Here is a 27,004-nt window from a genome sequence, read left to right on the forward strand (position 1 = left end):
ATCCCCAAGCTATCAATCTTTCCTCTCTGGGGAACAAACAAAGTTATGAGATATCCCCCTTCCTCATTCCCCCTCATTTTGTGTGTGACAATCAGCAGCACTGGCAATTTCACCTCCTAAATATAAGTAGTGGTCGGCCATAGTGTATCACCGGAATTAAATACTTTTCTGCTAGCAAAAATTACACCCCATACAGAATTGCAGTCAAATAACATTAGATATAATTTTTATTTACCAAACAGCTGTAGATACAGGCATACACAGTGAAGTATAACAGTGCCATTTTTCAGGTTCTTTCCAATGAAGAAAGTACAGAAGTAGGAATAGTAACTGAAATTAAATGGAAAGAATGAAAGGAAAAACAAGTGCACTTACTGTGTTGTTCACCTCCTCCTTGCTACAGGAACTCTTGAGAACTTTTTCTATTTAATCTCAGTATGCATTGTTTCATCAAACCTGTCTTCTCTTTTCAAATAATGGAAAATCCAGGATGGAATATAACAATATTATGGAAATGAAAGTCACCACTCACCGTATGGTGGAGATGCTGAGTCATAGATAGGCACAACAGAAAGACTGTCACAAATAAAAAGCTTCCAGCCAGTAAGGCCTTTTTGGCCAAAACCTTCTTGTTTGTGACAGGCTTTTAGTTGTGCCTATCTATGACTTAGCATCTCTGCTTTATAGGGAGTGGTAACTTTCCTTTTCATAATATTGTTACTTTCGTCTCTTTTGGCAGATTAATATAACTCCAGTTTCAAAAAAAGTTATGTTTTCCTTGACTAGGTTTTCCTTGTCTGTGTGAATGTCTTCCTTGATGGTTGGTAATCAGTTTCTATCAATATTTGATATAACACTTATATGTTTGCCAACACAGGAGATTTCAAAATACAGGGTGTACATAAAGTCTAGGAACAGTTTCAATTATTTATTGCACAGAAACCAAACACTGTACAGATATCACACATATGTCATTTCGAAGGGAAACACTGAAAGTTTCTTTTTTTTCCTCCTACGTTTAGAACCAAGTACGGTAAGAAGCCAACAACAAGAAAGGCCATGTACCACTGCCACAACAAATTCGTTATGACAGGTAGCTTGTGCCTGGCGAAGAGAAGCGGACATCCTAGTGTGAGTGCAGTGAATGTGGAGCACTTATGAGAGACATTCATAAGAAGTCCAAGGAAATCGGCGCATCGTGCATCCTGTGAACTGGAAATGACTCCAATGACAGTGTGGAAAGTCCTGCTACAGAAGCTGTCTATGAAACCATTAAAATTGGAGCTAGTGCAGAAGCTCAATGACAACAACAAAGACAAGCATTCTGAGATTTGTTCACAGTTGTAACAACTGAATGAGGATGGGTATGGCATTGTTGAACACTTCATTTTTAGCGACCAAGTAACTTTTCACAGTACTGTGAAAGTGAACAGGCACAACTGTCGAATCTATGGTATGAAGCATCCACACAAATGCACTGAATTTGAGCGTATTCCCCAAACACAGGTGCCAATGCTAAGGAAAAGGTAATGTGGGTTAGAGGACAGAAGGAAGTAGTAGTAAACCACTTCATTCAGAAACTCAGAGATATTAAGTGGAACTGTATATATAACTGGCAAGTGGGAATAAATAAAACTGAAACTGCTTTTAAGAACTTCATTAAAAATTATTTAGATTTGTGGTATTCTTGTTCTCCTCTTATAAAAATCGATTTTAAAAGCCAACCTATAAAGAAAAACATTACGTGGTACACAGATAAACTTACCAATACGAGGGAAAACATGTTATCGTTGTACCACATGTATAAATATTCTCTTAAAGATGGAATGGAGCAGAAAGATGAATTGTACAAAGCATATCTTGAATGTAAGAGAACCTACAGAACTAAGCTTAGAATGGCAAAAAGAACAGCATACAAAAGATACATTGAAGGGGCTCCTAATAAGTGCAAAGCTGCATGGAATGCTGTTGCACAAGAGCATTGGAGGAATGATGAACATCGCATAGCTCTTGACCCGGATAAAGTTAATTGTTTTTTCATGGACTCTGTAAGTTATATTAGGAACAAAATTGAAACAACAATCACTAATGCTAGTGATCTACTTAAGCAACAACAACCTGCAAACAATACCTTTAAATGGAGTGGAGTGGAGCACCCACTGAGATTACAAAGGTAGTGGCAAAGTTCTCAAACTCCAAGAGCATGGACTACTCTTCGTTGTCCAATTACATAATTAAAAAAACAATGCATATAATTAGTGAACCATTGGCCTTTCTGTTTAATAGGTGTCAAAAGTTTGTAGTCTATCCTACAACTCTAAAAATATCGAAAGTTATCCCAGTGTAAAAAAAAGGGGACAAACATGATCTCAAAAATTACCGACCAGTTTCAATAGTTCCCATTTTCTCGAAAATACTTGAATCTCTTATTTATAACCAACTGAACCACTACTTTGAGTTGCATAACTTACTCTCTAATAGTCAATTTGGCTTCCGCAAGGGAAAAAACACCACCGCTGCTGTTCTTTCAATTGTGAATGAAGTAATAACAGCCCTCGAGAATAAAAATAAAGCCTCACTTCTTTTATGTGATTTAAGTAAGGCATTAGACTGCATTTCTCATGATATCTTAATTGCTAAACTCAAATTCTATGGCATACAAGATTCTGCATTGGCAGTAATTGAATCATACCTAAAAATTGGAAGCAGTTTGCCTATGTCAGAAACAGAGACTCACAATTGCTGGAAGTTAAGACAGGAGTCCCACAAGGATCTGTCCTTAGGCCCTTCTTTTTTATAATTGCAGTCAATGATTTACCTCATTGTATCCCCACTACTGTTATTTGGTTATGCTGATGCCACAACTTTGTTTGCTCAGCACGAGAACATATCAGTTCTGCAAGATATGGTGCAAGATGGCATGGAAGCAGCACTAAATTGGTTCTCACCAAATACACTGCTTTGCAATCCTGATAAAAACCAACAGATTATACTAGGATTGTCAAAAGAGGTATAGGTGAAAGCAGTTAAAATTCTAGGAATTCATGTAGACTTTAAGTTAATGTGGGAAACACACATCAACCATACCTGCGCAAAATTGTCTCGAGTTACATATTTAATGTGAAAACTGAGGAGCCTGGTGACAAAAGAATATTTAAGAGTTATTTATTTTGGACTCTTTCAGTCACAGATGGAGTATGGACTGCTGATATGGGGACTCTCACTTCACATCACTGAACTTCTAAAAATTCAGAAGAAAGTGATAAGGCCAATGAGCAATTCTGGTAGATCAGAGCACTGCTGACCACTGTTCATTCAGCTGAAAATATTAACCGTTATTAATCTTTATATATACGCCTCAGCATTGTATGCAAAAAACAATATAGCAGATTTTGAAATGAGGGAAAACATGCACCACCATAATACCAGAGGCAAAACAAAATTAGACATACCTAGGCACAGGCTGACAAGAACAGGGAATTCCCATTTAATCAATAGTCCAAAAATATTTAATAAACGTCCATTTTCTTCTCGGTCGGATCACATAAGTAGCTTCAAGAGCAAGCTACTAAATTGGTTACTAATCAATCCTTTTTACAATATAACAGAATTCATGAATATAAAATCAATCGACATTAATTTTTAAGGATTTCATTATGTGATGTCAGTGAATGTATTTATCTTATGTTATGGTGTATGTTATCATCTATGGGCACTATTTGCAAAGCTCATTTAGCTTTAAGGTACTATTCAAGGAAAATGTTATATGATACCAATTTAAATTGCCTATTCCACCTCAGGTGGTCAATGGTGAACAAAGAATATGAATCTGTACTGCAAAGGTAAATGTTTTTTGTGTCTTGTCACGTCAAAAATTGTATGGGCCATTCTTCTTCACCAAGAGCACTGTCACTGGAAATTCCTACTTGCACATGTTGCAGCAATGGCTGATGCCTCAAATGAGATTGGACTCTCTGTTCATCTTTCAGCAGGATGGGGCTCCACCCCATTTTCATTGTGAAGTTCGTGGGTACCTGAACATGGAGCTGTCACATCGATGGCTCGGTCATGCTACAGATGGGGAAATCTGTTTCATGAAATGGCCCTCCCGATCAGCAGATCTCACTCTGTGTGACTCTTTTGTGTATGTACTACCTCTACCATACGATGTAGCAGAGCTCCGGGAGTGAATATGGGAAGTGACTGCCACAGTCAACGATGCCATGCTGGGATGGGTAAGGCAAGAATTCGATTACCGTATTGTCATCTACCTGATCAATCATGGTCTGCATAACAAATGTTAGTAGAAAAAGATAAACTTTCAAAAGTTTCTCTTCGAAATGCAGTATATATGGCATCTGTACAATGTTTAGTTCTTGTGCAATAAATAATTGAAAGTGTTCCTCAATTTTATGTACACCCTGTACTTGAACATACACTGAATGGCAGCACATTCAAGATAAGAGAATCAGGTGTAAATAATGGTATACAACTGCGAAGAACACAATCTCAAAGAAATAAGTATTATGTTGTGGAAATAATGTCTGTCTGTCTGTCTAACAAACAGTAAGCAGAGACAGGAAAAATCCATTTTAATTTATGGCCAATTTCAGAGTTATTTTTGCCTATTTGTTGTTGTTTTCTGTCAATTCTGTATTACTTTCTGCCAATTTTGACGGTATTTTTGAGGAGTTTGGTATTACTTTCCAATAGCTTATTTTTGAAGTGTCAAAAGGGTTATATCACTGTTCCAGCACTATGAAAACGAAAATATACCTCTTCACTAAATTACATATGGCATCACAGAAGAAAAAGGAAATCATTTATATGAAACCCATTAAATGTAATCAATTAAAGAAACCATACACTGTAAAAAGTTTTTCAAATTAAAGCACTATTATAGCTTCAATGGTTTCTTTGAAACCTTTTACTACCAATTGATCAGTACTTCACAACAATGCAAAAGTAGCAGCCTAAAGTGTAAATTTTTAACATGGGCAAGGAGAACGCCACAAATGTAGTTAACCAATTCAGCTCATATTTGGCAGCCTGCTTCTATACAACATAAAATGAAGACCAGTTTTGAGAACACCATCCTTACAGTTCATGATGTGAATTTGATTCAGAACTGACCAGATTGATATACAATTGAAAATGGGACATTTTTAATCATCATAGGTGGTGTCCAGAAGCAAACTTTTTTCTAGGGATTTGCGAAAGAAACTATTACAACTGCCACTTATGTACCCATAAAGTAAATGCTATTCAACAAAAGTATTGCTGATGCAACAATCAAGGCATCTGGCTGGGGAGCAGAGAACCTGTGTTCAATGCTCAAATGCATTCTGCTGGATTTTTTGTCATCTTTCTTTTCCTTATTGAAATTAGTAGCAATAGGAGGGTTAATATGGCAGTTATTAAGAAATAATAACAAGGAGGTACATAAATTGCCCAAACAACTTAGATTGGTGAAAAATTAAAATTTGAAGCCTCATATGAAAAAAATGTCATGAGGGACCACAGACAGCTGAATATGCTATGCTAGTTTACAATGAGCCATGGTATAGCACTTTATTTGGAGGTTTCAAAACTGCAATGTGCATCTGGAAATCCAGCAGGAATTGCACAACTATGCACATTCCATAACAATTCATAGCATAATTCATGATCAATTTTCAGCACCAATTTTTTAGGTGATGTTGCAAGCGTGGTGTGCATTAGAATTACACTGGAGATCCAAAGAAACTGGTACACCTGCCTAATATTGTGTAGGGCCCCACAAGCACACAGAAGTGCTGCAACATGACATGGCATGTCTGAAATAGTGCTAGAGGGAACTGACACCATGAATCCTGCAGGGCTGTCCATAAATCACTAAGAACACAAGGGTGTGGAGACATCATCTGAACAGCACATTGCAAGGCATCCCAGATACACTCAATAATGTTCATGTCTGTGGAGTTTGGTGACCAGTGAAGTGTTTAAACTCAGAAGAGTGTTTCTGGAGCCACTCTGTAGAAATTCTGGATGTGTGGGGTGTCACATTGTCCTGCTGGAATTGCCCAAGTTCTTCAGAATGCACAACGGCTGTGAATGGATACAGGTAATCTAGAAAGATTGGTTACATAAGTGTCACCTATCAGAGTCATATATAGACATATCATGGGTCCTGTATCAGTCCAACTGCACACATCCCACACCACTACAGAGCTTGAACAAGTCCCCTGCTGACAAGCAGTGTCCATGGATTCATGAGGTCAGTTCCATACCCATACACATCTGTACACTAGATACAATTTGAAATGAGACTCATCCGACCAGGCAACATGTTTCCAGTCATCAACAGTCCAATGTCGGTATTGACGGATCCAGAAGAGGCATAAAGCTTTGTGTCATGCAGTCATCAAGGGTACACGAGTGGGCCTCAGCTCCAAAAGGCCATATCGATGATGTATCATTGAATGATTTGCATGCTGATACTTGTTGATAGCCCAGTACTGAAATGTATGGCAATCTGAGGAAAGGTTGCACTTCTGCCACACTGAACAATTCTCTTCAGTCGTCATTGGTCATGTTCTTGCAGATACTGTGTCCCATCGCTCATGCACTGACTATAGCAACATGTTATGTTTATTTCACAACTGAGACCTGCCATCCTATGCACACATAAACTATTTGCTGTGTCACCACAAACATAATTCATCATCATCACACTAGCAATAAGAGCCCAGGACTGTCAATAAGACTAAATATACAGATCTGTCACCATAAGAGTTGTTAACCTAATATGAAAGTGCAACATAGTGCCTTTCTCGGTTTTCTTCACCTCCCCCTGAAGCATTCGTTCCATTCATATTTAACAAAAGCTGGCTGGTTTTAGCATAAAAAATTTGTATTTCTCATAATAATGAAGCAGTCTTCAATTGTAACTTGGAATATAGGTACTGTTTCATCCAGTGACATCAGAGTTCTCAATATTTTTGCATAACAAACTGTACCAACAATGAGACAGTTTGGTGAGATCTGTAACGTGGAGCATCAATTAAATTGGATTTTTTCACAGGACACAAACACAACTTGAAATATAGCACATAGCGCTTTAGCTTCACTAGCACGTAAATCAAATTTGCACCCAATTGGTCAGGTTCTCGTCACCGTACACACCAGCGAACAGAGGGTGTCATGCTAACACGTTTCTGGTGGTAAAATAGATCACTGAAAGTACGAAGATTGGCCAGAAAATAACGTACAACATTTTTTCTCGATCAGCAAAAATTGTATGAATGTGGCAGTTAAGATATACATTATTTGAAGCTTCCAAATTGCACACACAAATTTCCCATTTATTCTGACAGGTAGCATACCCATAGCAGTGTTTCGAAATGGTGTCTCTATATGATGTAAGCTACAAGCAGCGTGTCGTCATTGAACTTCTCACAGCAAAGAACAGAACCTTCAAGAATATTCCCAATTGTTTGCATCCAGTTTATGGAGCATCTTCCATAGACAGAAGTTTTGTTAGTCACTGGGCAAAGAGAGTGAGGCCATTACGAGACATTGGTTCGGCAGAGCTCCAAGATTTGCTTCATTCAGGAAGGCCATCTGTGGCTTTCAAACTTGACCAGGTGCAGCTTGCTGATTTGCTCATTCACAAAGACCAATGCAGAACAACTTGGCACTTGGCAATGAAGCTGTCACTCAAGAAGGAAATTGTGGATGCAATCATCCATAGTCTTAATTACTCAAAAGTTTGTGCACAATGGGTTACGCACTATCTCATGAGGAAACTAAATCTTCTCACTCTTTGATGTGATGCCAAGACGCAGTACCAATATTTCTGAAGCAGATGTGAACACATTAACCAAACCCAAAAAGGGCTTCCAATGATTTTGTCACCATAATAACCCAGGTGATTGACTGATACTATATGATAACGCTCGGCCTCACACAAGTTTGAGGACTTCAGAACCACCATTAAACAGGGTTGGACAGTATTATCTCATCCATCCTACAGCCCTGACCTAGGGCACTTCCAACTTCCATTTGCTTGTCTCATTAAAGCACCACATTTGTAGATGACATTTTGAGGATGACAAAGCTGTTATTCTTAAAGTGGAGAAATGGCTTCAATACCAGAACAAGGAGGGGCACTGACAGGGTACACACACCCTTGTATCTCGATGGACGAAGGCCATAGAACAGGGCAGCAATTGTGTGGAAGTATAGGGAATGTAGAATAAACAACATTCTTTCTTTTCTGTATTTATCATTGTGTTCAATAAATAATTACTGAAGGAAAAAAAATGTAGTGCCTCACTTTTTGGGTAACCCTCACATTTATTTTGATAGTTATTCCATATTATTTTTACTACTTTGTGAATGAAACTTGTGGTCAAAGCACGAACTGTTCGTAGTCAAATTTAACAGTGAAAAAGAGAGGGATGGCTGTACTGAGCTGAGAAGACACATTACATTTCAATGATCTGTCACCCTGATGCTACTCATAAACATTTACCTCAAGTCAGTTTCTTTCTTGTAGTTTCTCCATGTTAAGGACATGCTATGCACTGCCACCACGTCTTGCCATGTGACTTTGTTTCCATTTGCACAGGATTGAGGGCTGTAAGACAGCTCTCTAGTCTTCAAGCCACAAAATAACACAACTGCCATTTAAACAACTCTTTTGTATTTTGTTACTCTCATGTGACATTCATATACATTGAGTAAACAGATCTCATTAACGAGAACAACATTTTCAAATTGAATCTCATAACACCACAGAAGAGAGTGACATTGCCCTTCAGCCTTGTTAAGCTTTTTCTGGGTGTTGATATTGCAGACAGTGCCTCTTCCTCTCTGCCTTCCAAAACACTGCCAAGCCACAACCCCAATAAGTAAATAACCCCTTCGTAGCAGGAGAAGATGTTATATACCTGTCACACTTTGACAATGTTCTAAGACGACAATTCTTTTGTCATTTCTGCAAATATTACACCACGAAGTACACACAGAGGGGAGTTCTTTATATACTAACTAGCTAAATAATATTTTTAAATGAACATCTTTATCTGATCACGAGGAAGAAATCGGACATGTTTTTTATGGACAAATAACATGTATCGCCTAAGTAGGCTGGGATCTACGTTATGTTAAAAGATACCGGATGCCATGTTAATTTACATATTCACAAAACTTAAGTGTCACGTTCAGTGTTTTTAATATTTATATTTTTGTAATTCGAAAATATACAGTTTAAATGATGCATCATATTAAAGTCTCACAAACATCCATTTTTACACAATAGTCATGTAAAAGGCTCAGGAAATGTCACATCCGTGGCTAAAACTGTTATTGGAAAGTAGTTTGTTTGCAAGGTGTTACTCCAGTCTCCGTAAGCAAGAAATTACTATTACTTCATTTTAGAAATGGGCTCCCACTCAGTCTGTCGTCTTGCTGCTGATACAACAATGGGCCAGTTCATGATGGACTAAGACAAATCATCACTGTCAAAACCTACCTACCAACCAAATCATGCCACAGGATCACTTGACTTTAGACACTGACTGTTATCAGAGCTGAAGAACATCTCTCTCTTATGTTCCAAACCGCCACCTATAGCAAACACTAAATGGCTCAGTTTCTTTACCTTGGCATTTTCCCCTCTGCTCCAAGATGGTTCTGGAACTACCTTCTGTTGTCCTCCTGACAATTGTCACAATGTAATCCCTATGAGAAAATAAACTGATACGGTTTCCTTTTCCCAACATGAGTATGTATATTAATTGCAAGTCCACATCACTATCCAATCCTGAGTACACCCCCAAGTGGGTGTAAGAACTGGCATCTGAAGTGAGATGCCAAATTTGACCCACTTTCAGCTTTGAGGTGCCCCATACAAATTACTAAGCCATGAACAGATGTAAGAAACCATCGTGCAGGACAGTCCAGCTCTATGTTGCGGTGCAATAGACAAGTGCTTAGCACAGTCAGCCCAAGCTGCCCACCACAGTCTACCCAGGCCTAATGCCACGCTGCCATCACTGCCATTAGGCAAGGAAATTCAACCTCGTCTGCCTCCTCTATCGTGGTCGCACGAGGGCACATCATGATTATGATGTCCCGATGCCACCATGACACCGGGCATCGCCACTGCATTGCTGCCCAATCTATTGTCAATGAACAATTTAATTGTAACAATCAAAATAATCGATTTCTGACAATATACGTGAATTATATAGCTAAAAAATCCATTCACCAAGCAACGGTTGGCGTCTTTCCTCATCATCCCATCTCTTAAGTCTCCCCTGACCTTGCATTCTGGGTGACTTTTCAGAACCCCACCCCTTTCCCTAGACATCTCAAGTTCCCTTCCCTTCACCCCTCTCCCTACCCATTCAATCTTTATGCTGGAAGGAGGGGCCACTTGCTTCAAAAGCTTGCATAAGTAAAACCTTTCTCCTGCCATCACTTGGTGACTGGATTTTTTTATCTATCCAATTACTACATATTAAATGTGCAAGCTTCAATTGTAGGGGGAAATGCCTCTGGACCAATGCTGCCACTGACATCATCGAGGTCTGTGATCAAATTGTGTGTGTGTGTGTGTGGTGTGTGTGTGTGTGTGTGTCATTTGTAAATGTGATGCTGCGAAACAGCACTGTGCCTGGAGCTAGCCTAACTTCCCTATTTCTGTGTTCCCATTAGCAATTCTAAACTAGGTGTAAACATTGACACAGTAGTACAAAATGTAATGGATACAGGGAAACTGTCCCCATCGACTGACAAAAAGTTCATAGGAGTACCAGCACGAAGTTGCAAGGAGTGGCTCATGCTTATGTAGATTCAAGGAAGGGCTGAGAAATACCAAGGCATTTGACAGCCTTGCAGAATGCGTTGAGGATATGTACAGAGATAATACCGTCAGCTACTATAAGGACAATCTTTCCATCAAATATCAAAATTCTGGAGAGGATTTCGAGTGATTTTCTGACCGAATAAGAGTTGTGTCTTGTCATACATATGTACTACTAGAAAGTAATGAAAGGAATGAGATACCACTCAGGAAATCAGAAACTTGCTGTGCAGATTCACTCATTCACAGGATTGACCCCACAGGTACATGACAAGGTGAAGTACACCGAGTACACTAAGATAGGCTATACAACTCACAAAGGAGGTGCAACAATTCGTCTAATCATCCACCGGGATAAAGCCCACTTGCTGTGCATTCGTTGCTGAAGTGTGCTGCACTCGTTGCAAATGACAAAAAGTTACACGACTCCTTAGTGTTTGGCACCACCATGTGCTTGTTTTAGAAAAATCAGACACGAGAGAGAAAACTGTCCATCTCTGGTCAGTTAACCAAGTAGGTCAACGAGGGGCTCGAAGGAATGTGAATATGCGAAATGTGAATGGGAGCAGTTCTGCCACTGCTCCTTGCTTCCCTTCTGCAAAGTCAATCCGGTAAGAGAGATAGGAATTGCTCAAGTGGTAAACGTAAGTTTGCAAGATAAAATGAACAGCAGAACTTCCACCTTCCTCATCAATACAGGCATACAAATAAATGTTTTGTTTGTTAGATATACTCACTGTCAACTGTAACCCATTCTAGCTGACTTTGCAACTTCATCTGAAGAAAAGAAACAACTTCTGTCAAACTTCTTAATGTACCACAAGATTCCTACATATGATACCAAGCCAATAGCCTGGAAACCATATTGCATATCCTATCACTTGCAGCCTGCAGTAGACAAAAATGCCTCAGATTTACTAAAAGCTGGAGTAGTTAAACCTTCTTTCAGTTCCTGGTTGTCACATACAGGGTGTACATAAAGTCTGGGAACACTTTCAATCATTATTTATTGCAAAAGAACTAAACATTGTACAGGTCTCATACATATTGCACTTTGAAGAGAGACTGTGAAAGTTTTTGTTTTTTACAAACATTTGATATGCGAACCATGAGAAACCCAGCACATGTCAGTACGGTAATTGATACCTTGCCATACCCATCGTAGCATGGCATCGTCGACTGTGGCAGTCGCTTCCCGTATTCTCTCCCGGACCTCTGCTGTATCACGTGGTAGAGGTGGTACATACACCAGATCTTTAATGTGTTCCCACAGAAAAGACTCACATGGAGTGAGATCTGGTTATCAGGAAGGCCATTTCATGAAACAGCTGTCCCCTTTTGTAGCACGGCCAATCCACCAATGCAGCAGCTCCGTGTTCAGGTACCCACAAACTTCAAGATGGAAATGAGGTGAAGCCCCATTCTGCTGAAACATGTCCAAGTAGGAATACCCAGTGACAGTGCTTTTGACAAAGAAGAATGGCCTGTACAGTTTTCGACGTGACAAGGCACAAAAAATATTTACCTTTGGGGAATCACGCTCAAATTTAATGCATTTGTGTGGATGCTTTGTATCCCATATTCGACATTTATGCCTCTTCACTTTCCCATTTGTCAAACTACAACATACCTCAACTCACCCTGCTTGTGACTAGCACCGACTATCGGCAAATTACCAAAATACGCTGTGGCGGTTGTAATGCTATTGTAAATATAATCCTGCCATTAATCTGTATATTTTAAATTTTTTGTTCCTTAATAATTTTGAAAAATTAAGCAAATACTATAATGAGAGTATGCTTTTGTTAAATGTAGTTTATCTGTTAAAAATAACCTCTTTGATGTAGGTGGAATAAATGTATTAAAACATATTTTGTAAATAATTATGTAATATTTCAAGTACAACTGTAATTAATTATGTCAATTTTGTATGTATGTGCTGTCATGCAATTGTAGATGGTTCATACTTAGGGTTTTTGTAAGCAGAAGTGTAAAATGAAAATGTGTAGGGATCATAGGTAGAACGGAACTCCGTTCTGTGGTGGAATGGGAAAGGTGGTGGGGCACGCGAGTGAGAGTTGGCGCGCAAGTGACACACACAGTCGGTAGCTGCCCTGCAAGTGGTGAACACGCATTACATTGGTCAAGCACTAGAGGCCCCGAATTTTCTGCAAGATTGGGTTTTGGCCTCGGACGTGTTCTACATGATTGGCGCAGTACGGCAATAAATTAATAGATCAGAAATTTGCAATTTTATCGTCGCCACCAAGAGGAAGATAGAGAGCTATGTACATCAAGAGCTGCACCTGTGCAGTGTTACTATGCAGCCCCGCCTCATGCCACCTTCGACATCAGTAACAGGCAAAGTACTTTACTTAGAAGTGTATCACAGTATGAACCATCCTTCTTCAATCAGTGGAATATAAGTGTTAAATGTACCTTTGTGTTTAGCCATAATTTTCCAATTTCATTTACCTCAGTAGGGTCCTTACCTAAACGAATTTATTCAGAGTATTCTGATGTTTATTGAAGCTTGAATAATAGTAAATTACTGGCAATAGTATTGCTTTGGTAGTAAATTTTGAAAATCATTATTAAATACTAAAGTTTTCACATATCGGTTTAAGAACTACCGCTTTGCGTGACCATGAGGATAAGTTTTCAATAGCATTTTTGAAAGTAAGGTAACATAATTGTTTAACTGCAACAATCTTAACAGTATTTGTTCGTGTTGCTTCTCCATGTCAAAGAAAGCCAGACAAATAGTGGTGTTAGTTAAACGTTAACAAGTAAAAGTCCTAAAGAAATGAAATCTAGTCGTGTTAAATAATAGTTTTGGTCATATGAATAATAGCTATAAGTTTAATATTTTTTTGTATCCTTGTTGAAACATGTGTGTCATCATCATCATCATCATTTAAGACTGATTATGCCTTTCAGCGTTCAGTCTGGAGCATAGCCCCCCTTATAAAATTCCTCCATGATCCCCTATTCAGTGCTAACATTGGTGCCTCTTCTGATATTAAACCTATTACTTCAAAATCATTCTTAACCGAATCCAGGTACCTTCTCCTCGGTCTGCCCTGACTCCTCCTACCCTCTACTGCTGAACACATGAGTCTCTTGGGTAACCTTGCTTCTCCCATGTGTGTAACATGACCCCACCATCTAAGCCTGTTCGCCCTGACTGCTACATCTATAGAGTTCATTCCCAGTTTTTCTTTGATTTCCTCATTGTGGACACCCTCCTGCCATTGTTCCCATCTACTAGTACCTGCAATCATCCTAGCTACTTTCATATCCGTAACCTCAACCTTGTTGATAAGGTAACCTGAATCCACCCAGCTTTCACTCCCATACAACAAAGTTGGTCAAAAGATTGAACGGTGCACAGATAACTTAGTCTTGGTACTGACTTCCTTCTTGTAGAAGAGAGTAGATCATAGCTGAGCACTCACTGCATTAGCTTTGCTACACCTCGCTTCCAGTTTTTTCACTTTGTTGCCATCCTGTGAGAATATGCATCCTAAGTACTTGAAACCGTCCACCTGTTCTAACTTTGATCCTGCTATTTGGCACTCAACCGGTTTATATTTCTTTCCCACTGACATTACTTTTGTTTTGGAGATGCTAATCTTCATACCATAGTCCTTACATTTCTTATCTAGCTCTGAAATATTACTTTGCAAACTTTCAATCGAATCTGCCATCACAACTAAGTCATCCGCATATGCAAGACTGCTTATTTTGTGTTCACATATCTTAACCTCACCCAGCCAGTCTATTGTTTTCAACATATGATCCACAAATAATATGAACAACAGTGGAGACAGGCTGCAGCCTTGTCTTACCCCTGAAACTACTCTGAACCATGAACTCAATTTACCGTCAACTCTAACTGCTGCCTGACTATCCATGTAAAGACCTTTAATTGCTTGCAAAAGTTTGCCTCCTATTCCATAATCTCGTAGAACAGACAATAACTTCCTCCTAGGAACCCGGTGTGTGTCTTCTTTAAATAATTACTGAAGTATAGTGATAAATTCCATAAGTAACAGAAAGTGGGATTAATAGTACTTACTGCCAAATGAGCCAAGTAAATGGAAATTAAGTGGTTGTGTTTCAATTACATAGTAAGTCAAAGTAGTTATTTATTCAGTGCCGAAAATTGACTTCATCTTTTTGTGTGGACACTGTGCCCGATTTGGGCTGGCGACCGTTTTATTAAGAAAAACAGTTTATTGTTATAACAGGCTTTGTCTGATAAAAGGTTTCCAAAAGTAATTATTCTCACTGCTTTTCCCACAAACTGTATGATTCAGAGAAAAATAGTTCGATAATTTACCATTAGGTTGAACACGGTTAAAATCTCTCTCCGAGAGTTGATGGTTTGGAGTGTGCCTGTCGCTACTTACTACACAGTTCTGACATTCTGAATCGTGGATCTTCCATCTTTACAGTGGTAGAACTTAAACATTCTGGTACCGTATTGACGAGAACGCAAAAGAACCATTGCACGGTACACACGAAAAAAGAACTTTCAGGGTATCTCTTCAAAATGACATATGTATGATATCTGTACAATGTTTTGTTCTTGTGCAATAAATAACTGAAAGTGTTCCTGCACTTTTATCAGGGTGTATAGGCGGACAAGGAAAAAAATTCCCAGATTTTTCACAGATAAAAATACACTTTCTCCCAGGTGAAAACAAGCTTTCTCCATGTTAAGTGACAGTATATTTTCCCTTATCAATCCTTTGAATGGTTATGGTTTTAGACATGGGCACAGAATTTCCTGGCACTATAGAAAACGAAACTCGGGGAAAAAGACAAGATTTGGAAATATCTTTCATGTGTAGCAACATGCATGCTGCGTATTTTCATATTACAAAAGTATACATTGGAATTCCACCAAACACCATATGTTACTTTCCAAATCATTGAAATCGAGATTGCGATGCGCTTTTGTAAGCCAGTCATAGCTCATGTCAGGTGATCTCGCCAGCCGATGACAGCAGATATTCAGAGCATAGGACACGTGATGTAGTCAGCCAGTAGCAACATCACTGTTAAGTAGCACGAACACACAAAAAGGGAAAGTTAATAGTTTAAATTAATATATATGGTGTTGCTACAAGAAAAGCAAAGCTGTCACATATAATATTGGTCTCTAAGGTTAATATGCTGCAAGAGAAGCTAAGCTTTCACATATAATGTTGATCTTTTTTGTGTGTGTTGCACTTTGAGATACATCACACAAATGTGCCAGTAAAATTTTCAATAATGAGATAAATGTCTGATTTCAGGGTTCAAAATTCTTCTAAATGACTCATCATCAAAGAGTTGATTTTTAAATGAGTCAAATGCTCTTTAATTTAATAAATTCATGGTACATTCTTGCACATAGTTCAACTTACGTAGAAGGATATTTAATTTGAAAGTAATGCTTTTCAAACCACTAGTTGCAATATTTTCCCGTGACCTGTCAGAAATAGGTTTGTTTCAGCAGTTGCCAGACAGCGGAAATAACAGGCGACACAGCTATCATAACATAGGAAGCCCGTATGTGAGTACGTGTTAAACGCTGAAAGATCATACATTATGTCATAAAAGAGACAAGACATTAGAAGATACTCCATGAGCATCAGAATTTTGTGAACCATATTAAAATGTGCACATTTAAAGTGCACACTCGTATGTCCAGATTCCCAATGAAGTAGACCTCAACTTGATATTAAGCTTTTCAGTGTGGTTTTCAGGATGTAAATTTTCTTGGAGCACCAGTATTGTATTATATCATATTTGGTTCTTAATTATGGCATAATGCCATATGTGCTAGGGGGGAAAAAAACCATGCAGGTGAAATGCAGCGAACAGTTGAAACTAGCCAGTACGGTGGAATTAAACATTTTGTTTCAAATACATTGACTGCCACTGCAGAAAAGGTTAATAAAAGCCAAATTTCTTTTGCAAACAGACAAAAAATAACTTCATTGTTCCACAAGGTGAATAATGCTTGACTGTCAGAAAGGTAGAAATAAAATAAAATCTGAAACTAATGCCATATTTTAGCCTTCCATAATTATGTGAATGTATTTTAATTCACTTGATAGCTCCCGGCCACAGATATGACATGACAGTATACGAAGGGGAAACAGCAAAATCACTAAATGTAGACACGGATCATGTGGAGACTACCCACTACAACTCTACTCTGATTGCTCTGCGCATCAGCCCCGGACCTACGATATTTGCGGACCGGATCAATACTAAAAAAATCGAATTTTCAAAAATATGTTCATCTTGTAGTGCACATCTTTCTGAAAAGTCTGAAACATAAAACATACGTGTTCGAGGAAATGTAAGACATATTATTTGGTCTTAAGTATTCCTAAGTGCAGTGCCACACCTTCTGATAAATCGTTCTTCTAACGCATATCACTGTATTTCACTCTGTGGAATTGAAACGTGTATATTTTGTAATGTATGCCATCAAACTATATTCAGGACAACAGAAATGTCCTGTGCTGCCTCACCTGCTCCCAGTCAACTGGTTCGACAGCCTGCCCCTTTTCAAAAAACAAAATCTCACAATTAATAGCAGATGGGATTGTTTGCAATCGGGAGAACAAGAACTCTTCAGAAAATCTGAACTCTTTAGTGCCTATTGGCTAATAACTTGCTGTTTTGTGTAACATAAAATTAAATATAGGATACATAAAACCAATAAAGACAAGAGATAATCAATAAATTATGCATTTCTTCAATCCTTAGCTCCTACTATTTTTTTTCTCTCTAATCTCACTACAGCTTTACATGGTGTGCTTTCCTTTCTGGGAGAGGATCTACGGTATTACCTCATCAAACTTCATGAAACGTTTTGCTACTTGAAAAATCAAAATGTCATTATCTAATACTGAAAAAGCTGTTAACACAAATAATACCCAAGACTGGCGTGGTTTCTCGATCTGATTACATCTATTTTGTCACTGTCTGCTAGATAAAACAAAATAGGCCTTTCTAATATGTCAGCAGTTTTGTAACACACACAAAATAAACAAGACTGTTTTGGCACCAATAGCCATTTTTGTAACACTACAGAATATAATTCACGCAGTAGCAATATCAAATGCCTATTAGGCCTACTACAAAAAAAAAAAATTGTTAGGAAATAGTTTCTCTTTCATTCATACACACCAGTTTCTCAAGCAAGAGATCGAAAAGTAGTATTACGAAATTTTTATATAAATTTGGGATCGCCTTATTCTCCCATAATTTGTGTAATGTCCCTGTTTCTTCTCCTCTCTCGTTCCACAAACAATCTTGTCACCACCAATTCTGTAGCTATTCGTGCCATTGTCAAAATTTGTTTGCTGATTAACTTCACTAACCCTGCCAGAATCACAGGGTAGGTTATCCCGCGATTATTTTCCGGTTAGGCGTTTTACGTTTTTGTGCAACACGTTACTTCCAGAATAGAACTTAAGTGGCTGCTAGACGAGAACTGTACTACTGGTCCTTACTAATGTAGCGATATGGCCAAAAATTTTCTGTCAAAATTTCATTTCCTTGGATACACAGAGAAGATAATACATAATCTTTCTCACTTGTTATTCCTGACAGTTGTTTATTTCCACTCTGGTAGTCTGAATCTATGGATTTCAGTAGTAATTATAACAACACTGATCATTCACAAACCCAATCAACCACATAATCAGACAGCGATTAGCATTCAGACGTTTCACCTTAGTCCACTCAGCTCGTATAGCCCTGTCCTGTCTACGGGAAGTTTATTTCTAGATGCGATGAGACATCACATACACTATGCATGCATTCAAAAATCAACTTATGATTCAGTCAGAAATCAAATTAAAATGTGTTCAAAAATGTTCAGAATACAATAGGGATGCGTTTCAAAATTATATGAATAATCAATAGACAAACATGCGCTGCATGCTAGGCACTTTGTAATACAAGTTTTTTTCCTCAAGAATATGAATTTGGCGCCCCCTTTTCTCGGTAGCATCTAGCTGCTTGATGCGACTGCTTGCACAGCCAACATCCACATTCCTGTAGCCGGAATCAGGAGAATCTACTACTCAAAGGCAACTCAACTGCGCATGCGTATGAGCCCGCTCATAACTGCTAAAACGAATCTAATGTAAACAGTTGTGACTTCACGCTCATCGGAGGCAATTTGTTGTTATGAAGCATTGCATAGTCTTCCTAAAGCCTTAGACACATTTTGCATTTGGCAGACACTTGCACGAGCACTGTGTGTCGTCGTTGTATATGGCGCATTTCCTTTGCAATTTAAGTAATTTTTGTTCTTTTTCTCTGGTTTATCTTTTATTGTTGAAGTATTATTGCGCAGTAGTGGGGTACAGTAATATCCTTTGTTAGAGTATCGGTTCTTACCAGTCAAAATTACAAAAAATTAACTGAAAACAATGAAAAATTCCTGGAATTCTAAAAAAAAAAGAACGGGTTTTCCCGGTTTTCTCCCGGATGAAAAAATTCCTGGGTCTTAACTGAATCTCCCGGTTGTCCCTGGTCATATACACCCTGTTTATGTACGCTTGTTACAGTGGTTGTCCCCAACTAAACCAGTTACAGAGGAAAAGCTTGCAGCATTTTTTGCAAGGATTGATGATATTTTTAATCACCTTGGCAAATGCAAATTCTTCACCATGCTCCAGCTGCTATCAGATTCATGTAGCTATTAAAGATGGAGAAGAAGACAGCTTTTGTTGTACCCTGTGGTCTGTCTTTTTGGAGAGAGTGCAAGAACAAAAACCAAATGTACCTCTTCAAACTATATCTGAGGTAGCTGGACCTTTCAAAGTCTTAGCACTCTATATTGCAGGACCATTTGCCTTAACAGTAAAAAGTAACATACATTTTATCTGTCGCTGACCATTTCTCTCATCATCTTATTGTGTGACCCACTGCAGACATGGCCGCTGAGATGGTTGTGAGAGCACTGGTAACTTATTTTGCACTACAATCCAGAAGTCCAGAGGCCATTATAGCAGACTGAGGGACAAACGTTATGGCCAATCTTATCATACAGTTACCTTGACTGTTTAAAATGAAGAAGTTCAGAGCTACGTCATTTCATTCTAAGAGTAATGGCAGGGTTGAACACATTCATAAAACAGTACCTAGAATCTTATCTTATAACATGACTAGCTTCCCCTCAGACTGGGATTGTCTATTACCGTATGTGATTTCGTCATACAACACCAGAGTACACGAAACCACAGTGTCGATTCCCTTTGAGGTTGTTTATCATCACATAATGCATTCATCTTTCAAGACTTAAGCTGTCACCTGAAATGAATTCCAGCAAAATGAAGTACCTGGCTAAAAGATTAACATTTATTTTGAAGAGAATTCAGCAGAACAATGTAGCTGAACATGGAGACAGCTCCATAGTTGAAAGGATGCTAGGATGCTGATATACCCATTAGGAGATCATGGGATGTTATAACAAACTGCCATGAAATTGGGCAGAACTAAGAAATTTACATGTCCCTGCACTAGACCATTACAGATACTGTATTTCACATTGCCTGTCAATGTTGAATTACAGATCAGAAGATTACAGCTCATATGAAACTTCCTGGCAGATTAAAACTGTGTGCCCGACCGAGACTCGAACTCGGGACCTTTGCCTTTCGCGGGCAAGTGCTCTACCAACTGAGCTACCGAAGCACGACTCACGTCCGGTACTCACAGCTTCACTTCTGCCAGTACCTCGTCTCCTACCTTCCAAACTTTACAGAAGCTCTCCTGCGAAACTTGCAGAACTAGCACTCCTGAAAGAAAGGATATTGCGGAGACATGGCTTAGCCACAGCCTGGGGGATGTTTCCAGAATGAGATTTTCACTCTGCAGCGGAGTGTGCGCTGATATGAAACTTCCTGGCTGATTAAAACTGTGTGCCCGACCGAGACTCGAACTCGGGACCCGCGAAAGGCAAAGGTCCCGAGTTCGAGTCTCGGTCGGGCACACAGTTTTAATCTGCCAGGAAGTTTCATATCAGCGCACACTCCGCTGCAGAGTGAAAATCTCATTCTGGAAACATCCCCCAGGCTGTGGCTAAGCCATGTCTCCGCAATATCCTTTCTTTCAGGAGTGCTAGTTCTGCAAGTTTCGCAGGAGAGTTTCTGTAAAGTTTGGAAGGTAGGAGACGAGGTACTGGCAGAAGTGAAGCTGTGAGTACCGGACGTGAGTCGTGCTTCGGTAGCTCAGTTGGTAGAGCACTTGCCCGCGAAAGGCAAAGGTCCCGAGTTCGAGTCTCGGTCGGGCACACAGTTTTAATCTGCCAGGAAGTTTCATATCAGCGCACACTCCGCTGCAGAGTGAAAATCTCATTCTGGATTACAGCTCAGTTTGATCGCTTGACCAAGTATAAAGATATATAGCACCTACTGTAGAGGATCCAGCAAATCTCAGAAATGTTTAGAACAGATGTTGATATAATTTACATTCTGTTACCCCATCAACTTACAGTCTAGGGATTAAAAACAATTTTTATCCTGCGTGGGAGAAGAAACTATCTATTTCAATTAACTGATGATTCTGCTCTGTGTTTTCACCTCGTGGCCTCTTCAGCCCCGTTTCACTCTTATTTATTCCTCTATATTTCATTACCTGCATCTACAACTAAATGGTTTTGTCACATGTTTTCATTATTTCACTACGTAGAGACATTGTCACTACATAATTGTCTAGGTTGTCTGGTGTGGTGAAGTTACATTAAAATTTATGAAATTTGAAAATCTGCATTATCACACAAGTGCAGATTGTAAAAGCCAGTATCATGGATAAGACTAACGTGTTGTTAGGAAAGGTCTCCAGAAATAAGATCCCACTCTCCGTGAACCAAAACACCTATTGTTAAACCACCGCCCAAGAAGCACAATCCAGCACTGCTCCACACACCTGGCCTCCAAGTAGACATTGATGATACAGTGTAGGATCTTTACTTACACTTGAGTGGCACAATTCAGCACCTTATGTAGATTCCATTTCTTCTTGGAACATACTGAAGACAGTTTGTCTCTTACACAACAAACTCGAATGGTCCCAGATTGATAGTTGAATTAACCAAACGTTGGTTCCACTGCATAAGTATCAACTAGATATATGCCAACCCCTATGTCGTTCTGGTTTCACTTGTGTTTTCTAATCGGAATTTCACTCTCCACAAGTACCAAGTAACAATGAATAGTAGTGGACTTCTATTCAAAGCATCCTGTTGCAATACTCTGGGAGACGAATTTCTGTTCTCAGCACAAATGAAAGAAATTTGAAATGTCGCTATCAAACCATTCCTGTCATCCATTCCAAAAATTAGCTTATCTCTCAGTAGACATCCTGTCTCATCACTTTTTCCAGATACTACCAACAATGAACTGTTCTAGTCCTTAAAATAGTTGATGACACAGGAGCAGCAACAAGTCACTAGATATAGCTGCCACATGTATTATGGATTCCACCAGCCCAATATTTTATTTAACATAACAGGCCCAGTAGTGACTTCCACCCTGCTTGCTATTGTGACACTCAGCATGACTCTATACTGCTCTTTCACACCTGAAGTTATGTAGCAGAATACACACAGCCACTCCAGCTTATCATGTTTCATGGCAAGTTGCAACACATTGTGTGAGGTGGAGTGGAAAAGTTGAGATATAACACATCATTTTAGGGAAAACGATGAGTTACACTCTCTGTCCTAATATATGAAATATGATTGAGATATTTCATTAAAAAAAATACTTAAGTTTCAGACAGCGAATTGTGGGAGAAATAGTTTATTAATATTTGCAGGTAATATGGGGTATATGGGCGCAGCATATCTGCAAGATGGGATGACAAGTTCAGTGTCTCCACCTGGTGTGGGCCATTAGTTCTTAGAAGTCAAACTTTGAGATGTGTTGCGACCATGAAAGAATGGTGCTCACAATAACGATAGAGACGATATATGGACAAAAACAAACATGTTTTTAAAGTGTCATTCTGATATTATTTCTCAATCTGACATTTTTCTTTGTCAAAATGTATTTTTGTTGTGTAGTCTAATGAGACAAGACATCTATAACTCAAACAATTGTAATATGATAGTGTTAAACATATCTTAGGGGAGCTATCTTCAATGTATAAAGCAGCTTTAATTTTCTTCGTCACAGATTCCATCTCTCTCTCATCTTCCGCCACTTAAGACACTGCAAAGGAAATGAAGTCCACTAAGAAGGACAGAAGCACATTTATTTGGATCTGATCAGCAGGTCCAAATCACAATTACTTCACATCATAGGCGACCATAAAAACTATAATATCTACCATTTACTGATCAATTCAATAGGTGGATAAACAACACCTCAAAGTTAATAAGATTTATTTTTCTGCTGCCACAAACTGTCATCTTGTAATTTCAAAATGGCTCTGGGCACTATGGGATTTAACTTCTGAGGTCATCAGTCCCCTAGAATTTAGAACTACTTAAACCTAACTAACTTAAGGACATCACACACATCTATGTCCAAGGCAGGATTCAAACCTGCGACCATAGCGGCGCGCGGTTCCACACTATAGCGCCTAGAACCGCTCTTGTAATTTCACCTAGGATTGTTTTCTTTAATTAAACTGCATGGTGTACATAAAGTCCGGGAACACTTTCAATTATTTATAGCATTAGAACCAAACATTGTACAGATATCATACACATGTTACTTTGAAAAGAAACCCCGACTTCTTTTTTCTTTTTTTTCCCTTGTATACGGCCACAGCGTAGTTTGGTAATTTTGCTGATAGTCAGTGCTAGTCACAAACATGGCCAGTTCTGGTGCAGAGCGAGCTTTCTGTCTGTCGAAGTTCGATGAAAACAGGTGGGGTATCGCTGTTCAAAGATCTTTAGAACCAAGTACAGTAAGAAGCTACCAACAAGGAAGGCTATTTACTACTGGCACAATAAATTCCACCCCATTTTCATTGTGACGTTCGTGGGTACCTGAGCACGGAGCTGCCGCATCAATGGATCCGCTGTGCTACAGAAGAGGACAGCTATTTTATGAAATGGCCTCCCCAATCACCAGATCTCACTCCGTGTGACATTTTCCTGTGGGGACACATCTGGTTTATGTACCACCTCTAGCATGTGATGTAGCAAAGCACCGGGAGAGAATACGAGAAGCGACTGCCACAGTCAACGATGTCATGCTGGGACAGGTATGGCAAGAATTTGATTACCATATTGACTTCTGCCGGGTTACTCATGATTCGCATATCAAATGCTTGTAAAAAGAAAACTTTCAGAGTTTCTCTTCAGAAAGCAATATGTATGACATCTGTACAATGTTCTTGTGCAATAAATAATTGAAAGTATTCCCAGACTTTATGTACACCCCGTATTATTATTATTTGGTATCTGTCTTGTAAACTGTTTATTTGTGTTACTGTTTCAAACAACAGTCTCTTATTATTGTGCTTATGTGTTCATTTGATATTCTTTTAAGTTATTTTTACAATTTGTTCATTAGATCACAGAAGCATCAGGTTTCCCAGTTGTCTTTTTATACTTATGTTAGTTAAGTCATTTTACATTATGTTACTAAAAAATCAAAGATTTCACGTTATGTTTTTGTTTCATTGTTGACACGCAATTTTCCTGTCTCAGTCAATACATAATTTTTCAAACATTTATCAAACAATGGAAAATCCAGGATGGAATGTAACAATATCATGAAAAGGAACGTTGCTACTCACCATATGCTGTCGTGGATAGGCACAACAGAAAGACTGTCACAAATAAGCTTTCGGCCAACATGGCCTTTACACTTACACACTTACACACACACACACACACACACACACACACACACACACACACACACAGTCTCTGGCAACTGATTTTGAAAATTTTAGATTGTTTAATAAGTACTTTATTTTAAGGTAACTCTAAACAAACCCATTTGTATTTTGTGGTAGTGTGTTGCAATGAGTTTTTTCTAGTTAAATAATGTTATTGTTGAATCTGAAATTTCACTCTGAAGAAGCATGTAACAAGGATGAGGAACCACTACACATATTTTGTATTTTTGTTTTTTTATTATTCGTTACATTTCACAACTATTTTGCTTCAAAGTACAACAAAATAACAAATTTTATGATTACACACGAGAAGAACTCTTTGTGCTTGCCAGCACCACTATGTTTTTATCCCCTAGGTACACAAAGTTCTTAAGTTTTAAATGTTCATACTTATGTGTTGCTCATTTCACTGTGTGTTTACTACTAAGTAAGTGATTACTGACCATCCTTGTAAAGGCTAGCATCCAGTCATGTAAATTGTTTTATGGATAAGATAGATGACTCCACACCTATGTATGACATGTTAATCGAAATCTTGATTAAGAATGATGTATAAATTGGAATGGACAGTTACAGAAAGTAGTCAGCTCACAACCTGTGACTTCCATGTATTTTTTATAGTCCATAATAGCACTTATAACCACAAAATTAAGTAAAAATTGGTACATGACTGTACACCACACCCATTAACAATTTGATAAACCTACAATATGATGCACAAGGCAAATAAAAATCAGGATTAAGAAGATCCTTATATTTTCCTTTTACTGGGTTCGGTGGTCCATGAGCAAAGAGGCCAACATACAAAATTTATGTTAAACTCCAATAAAATGTTAGAGTACTTGCTAATGACCTAAGCAGATAGTCTAGAGACGGCATTTGATGCTAAGTGTATACAAATATTTGCTACAAATTACTAAAGAGTGCAGACCTGAATCAGAATCACGTTTTGTAAACAGTGAATTTCCAATTCAGGCATTTGTTGGAAATGAATGGATAGGTCTTTGTAGTAAGCTGACATTTTGAATCAATCCTAAGGCCCTACTTATACGGTACAATTGGAGAAGATCTGTCCATACCAGACAGGTACCTGGAATGAACTCGTAGTCCAGACCAATGTTTTCACTTGTTTGAGAAAAGTTTCTTGTTACCCTTTTAATTATAAACTGCACACCTAAATCAAATCTTGCAATGCAGTTCACTATGCACCAAGTACGAATAATACCGCCAAACTTTACAAAGATTAACAACTACATCATTGTTCAATACCATATGCACCAATGTCCTAGCAGTACTTGTAGAATGTTGAAAATATTTTACAAATAAAGAAGGTGTAGTAGCAAAATATGTAACAACCTTCTCTTCTGAGCAATGCTAGTGACATTAATGTCTGGCCACTATGCAGAAAAACAGAAATTATTTTTTCTAAATCACAAAATAAAGCTATATACAAAAGCACTTACCTCATTGGCAGTATTTAAATACTCAAGCCACATAGTTTCACCAAACTTCTTTACAGAACTGTGTAATTCAGAAGAACCATGCAGACCTCTTGAGTCATTGTATAAAATACTGTTACTTATAACACTTTTGTATAAACTTGCAGCATAGCTATAGTTACTGCATTTAGACTGTTGTGAAGAAAGTGATGTTGATGGGGAAACAGATGCTACAGAAGACTCGAGTCTTGCATTGTAGTGTGTATCTTGTTGGCTAACCTTCAAGTTTTCCTTAGTGGAAACCATTCTGGCTTTTTCAAGGTGGCAATCATTCATCATGAGAAGGTACTGAAATGAATGAATAAGCATACAGTGCATTGTGTGATACAATATTTACTTCTAATTACACAGCCAGTATTAAATAAATTGTAATAAATTACATACCAGCATTCCTTTCTAATGCTGAAAATATAATTAACCACAAAACAATGCCCTGAGCAAGAGTGAAGTTCACACGTTTTACTGGCTCATTTTCATTAATGTTTTACACAGGATCCCAGGTTTGTTTCCCGGTGGGTTTGGGGATTTTTCTCTTCGCGGGGACTGGGTGGTTGTGGTATCGGTATCGGTATCATCATCATCACCATCACCATCACCATCACCATCACCATCATTTGTGTCAGTGGCTACAATGGACTGTGTAAAAAAACTGGACTGTGTAAAAATTGGGACTTTGTACGGGCACTGATGACCGCGCAGTTGAACGCCCAACAAACCAAACATCATCATCATTAATCTTTTACAGAATAAAAGTAGTACTCAATTTGTTAAC

The 27,004-nt window shown here is 38.5% G+C and overlaps 1 protein-coding gene across 1 annotated transcript in view; it reads right to left on the reverse strand.

Annotated features, from left to right (window-relative positions):
- LOC126108390 (uncharacterized) overlaps window positions 1-26,675 on the reverse strand; it is a 47,197-nt gene extending 20,522 nt beyond the window's left edge. Inside the window, exon 1 of the mRNA XM_049913601.1 lies at window positions 26,197-26,675. Within this exon, the coding sequence (XP_049769558.1) occupies window positions 26,197-26,550 (354 nt within the window). The 5' untranslated portion in view covers window positions 26,551-26,675. The remainder of the gene's footprint in view (window positions 1-26,196) is intronic.
- Between the last annotated feature and the right edge of the window lie 329 nt (window positions 26,676-27,004).

This window comes from Schistocerca cancellata, chromosome 11 (genome assembly GCF_023864275.1).
Source record: "Schistocerca cancellata isolate TAMUIC-IGC-003103 chromosome 11, iqSchCanc2.1, whole genome shotgun sequence".
NCBI lineage: Eukaryota > Metazoa > Arthropoda > Insecta > Orthoptera > Acrididae > Schistocerca > Schistocerca cancellata.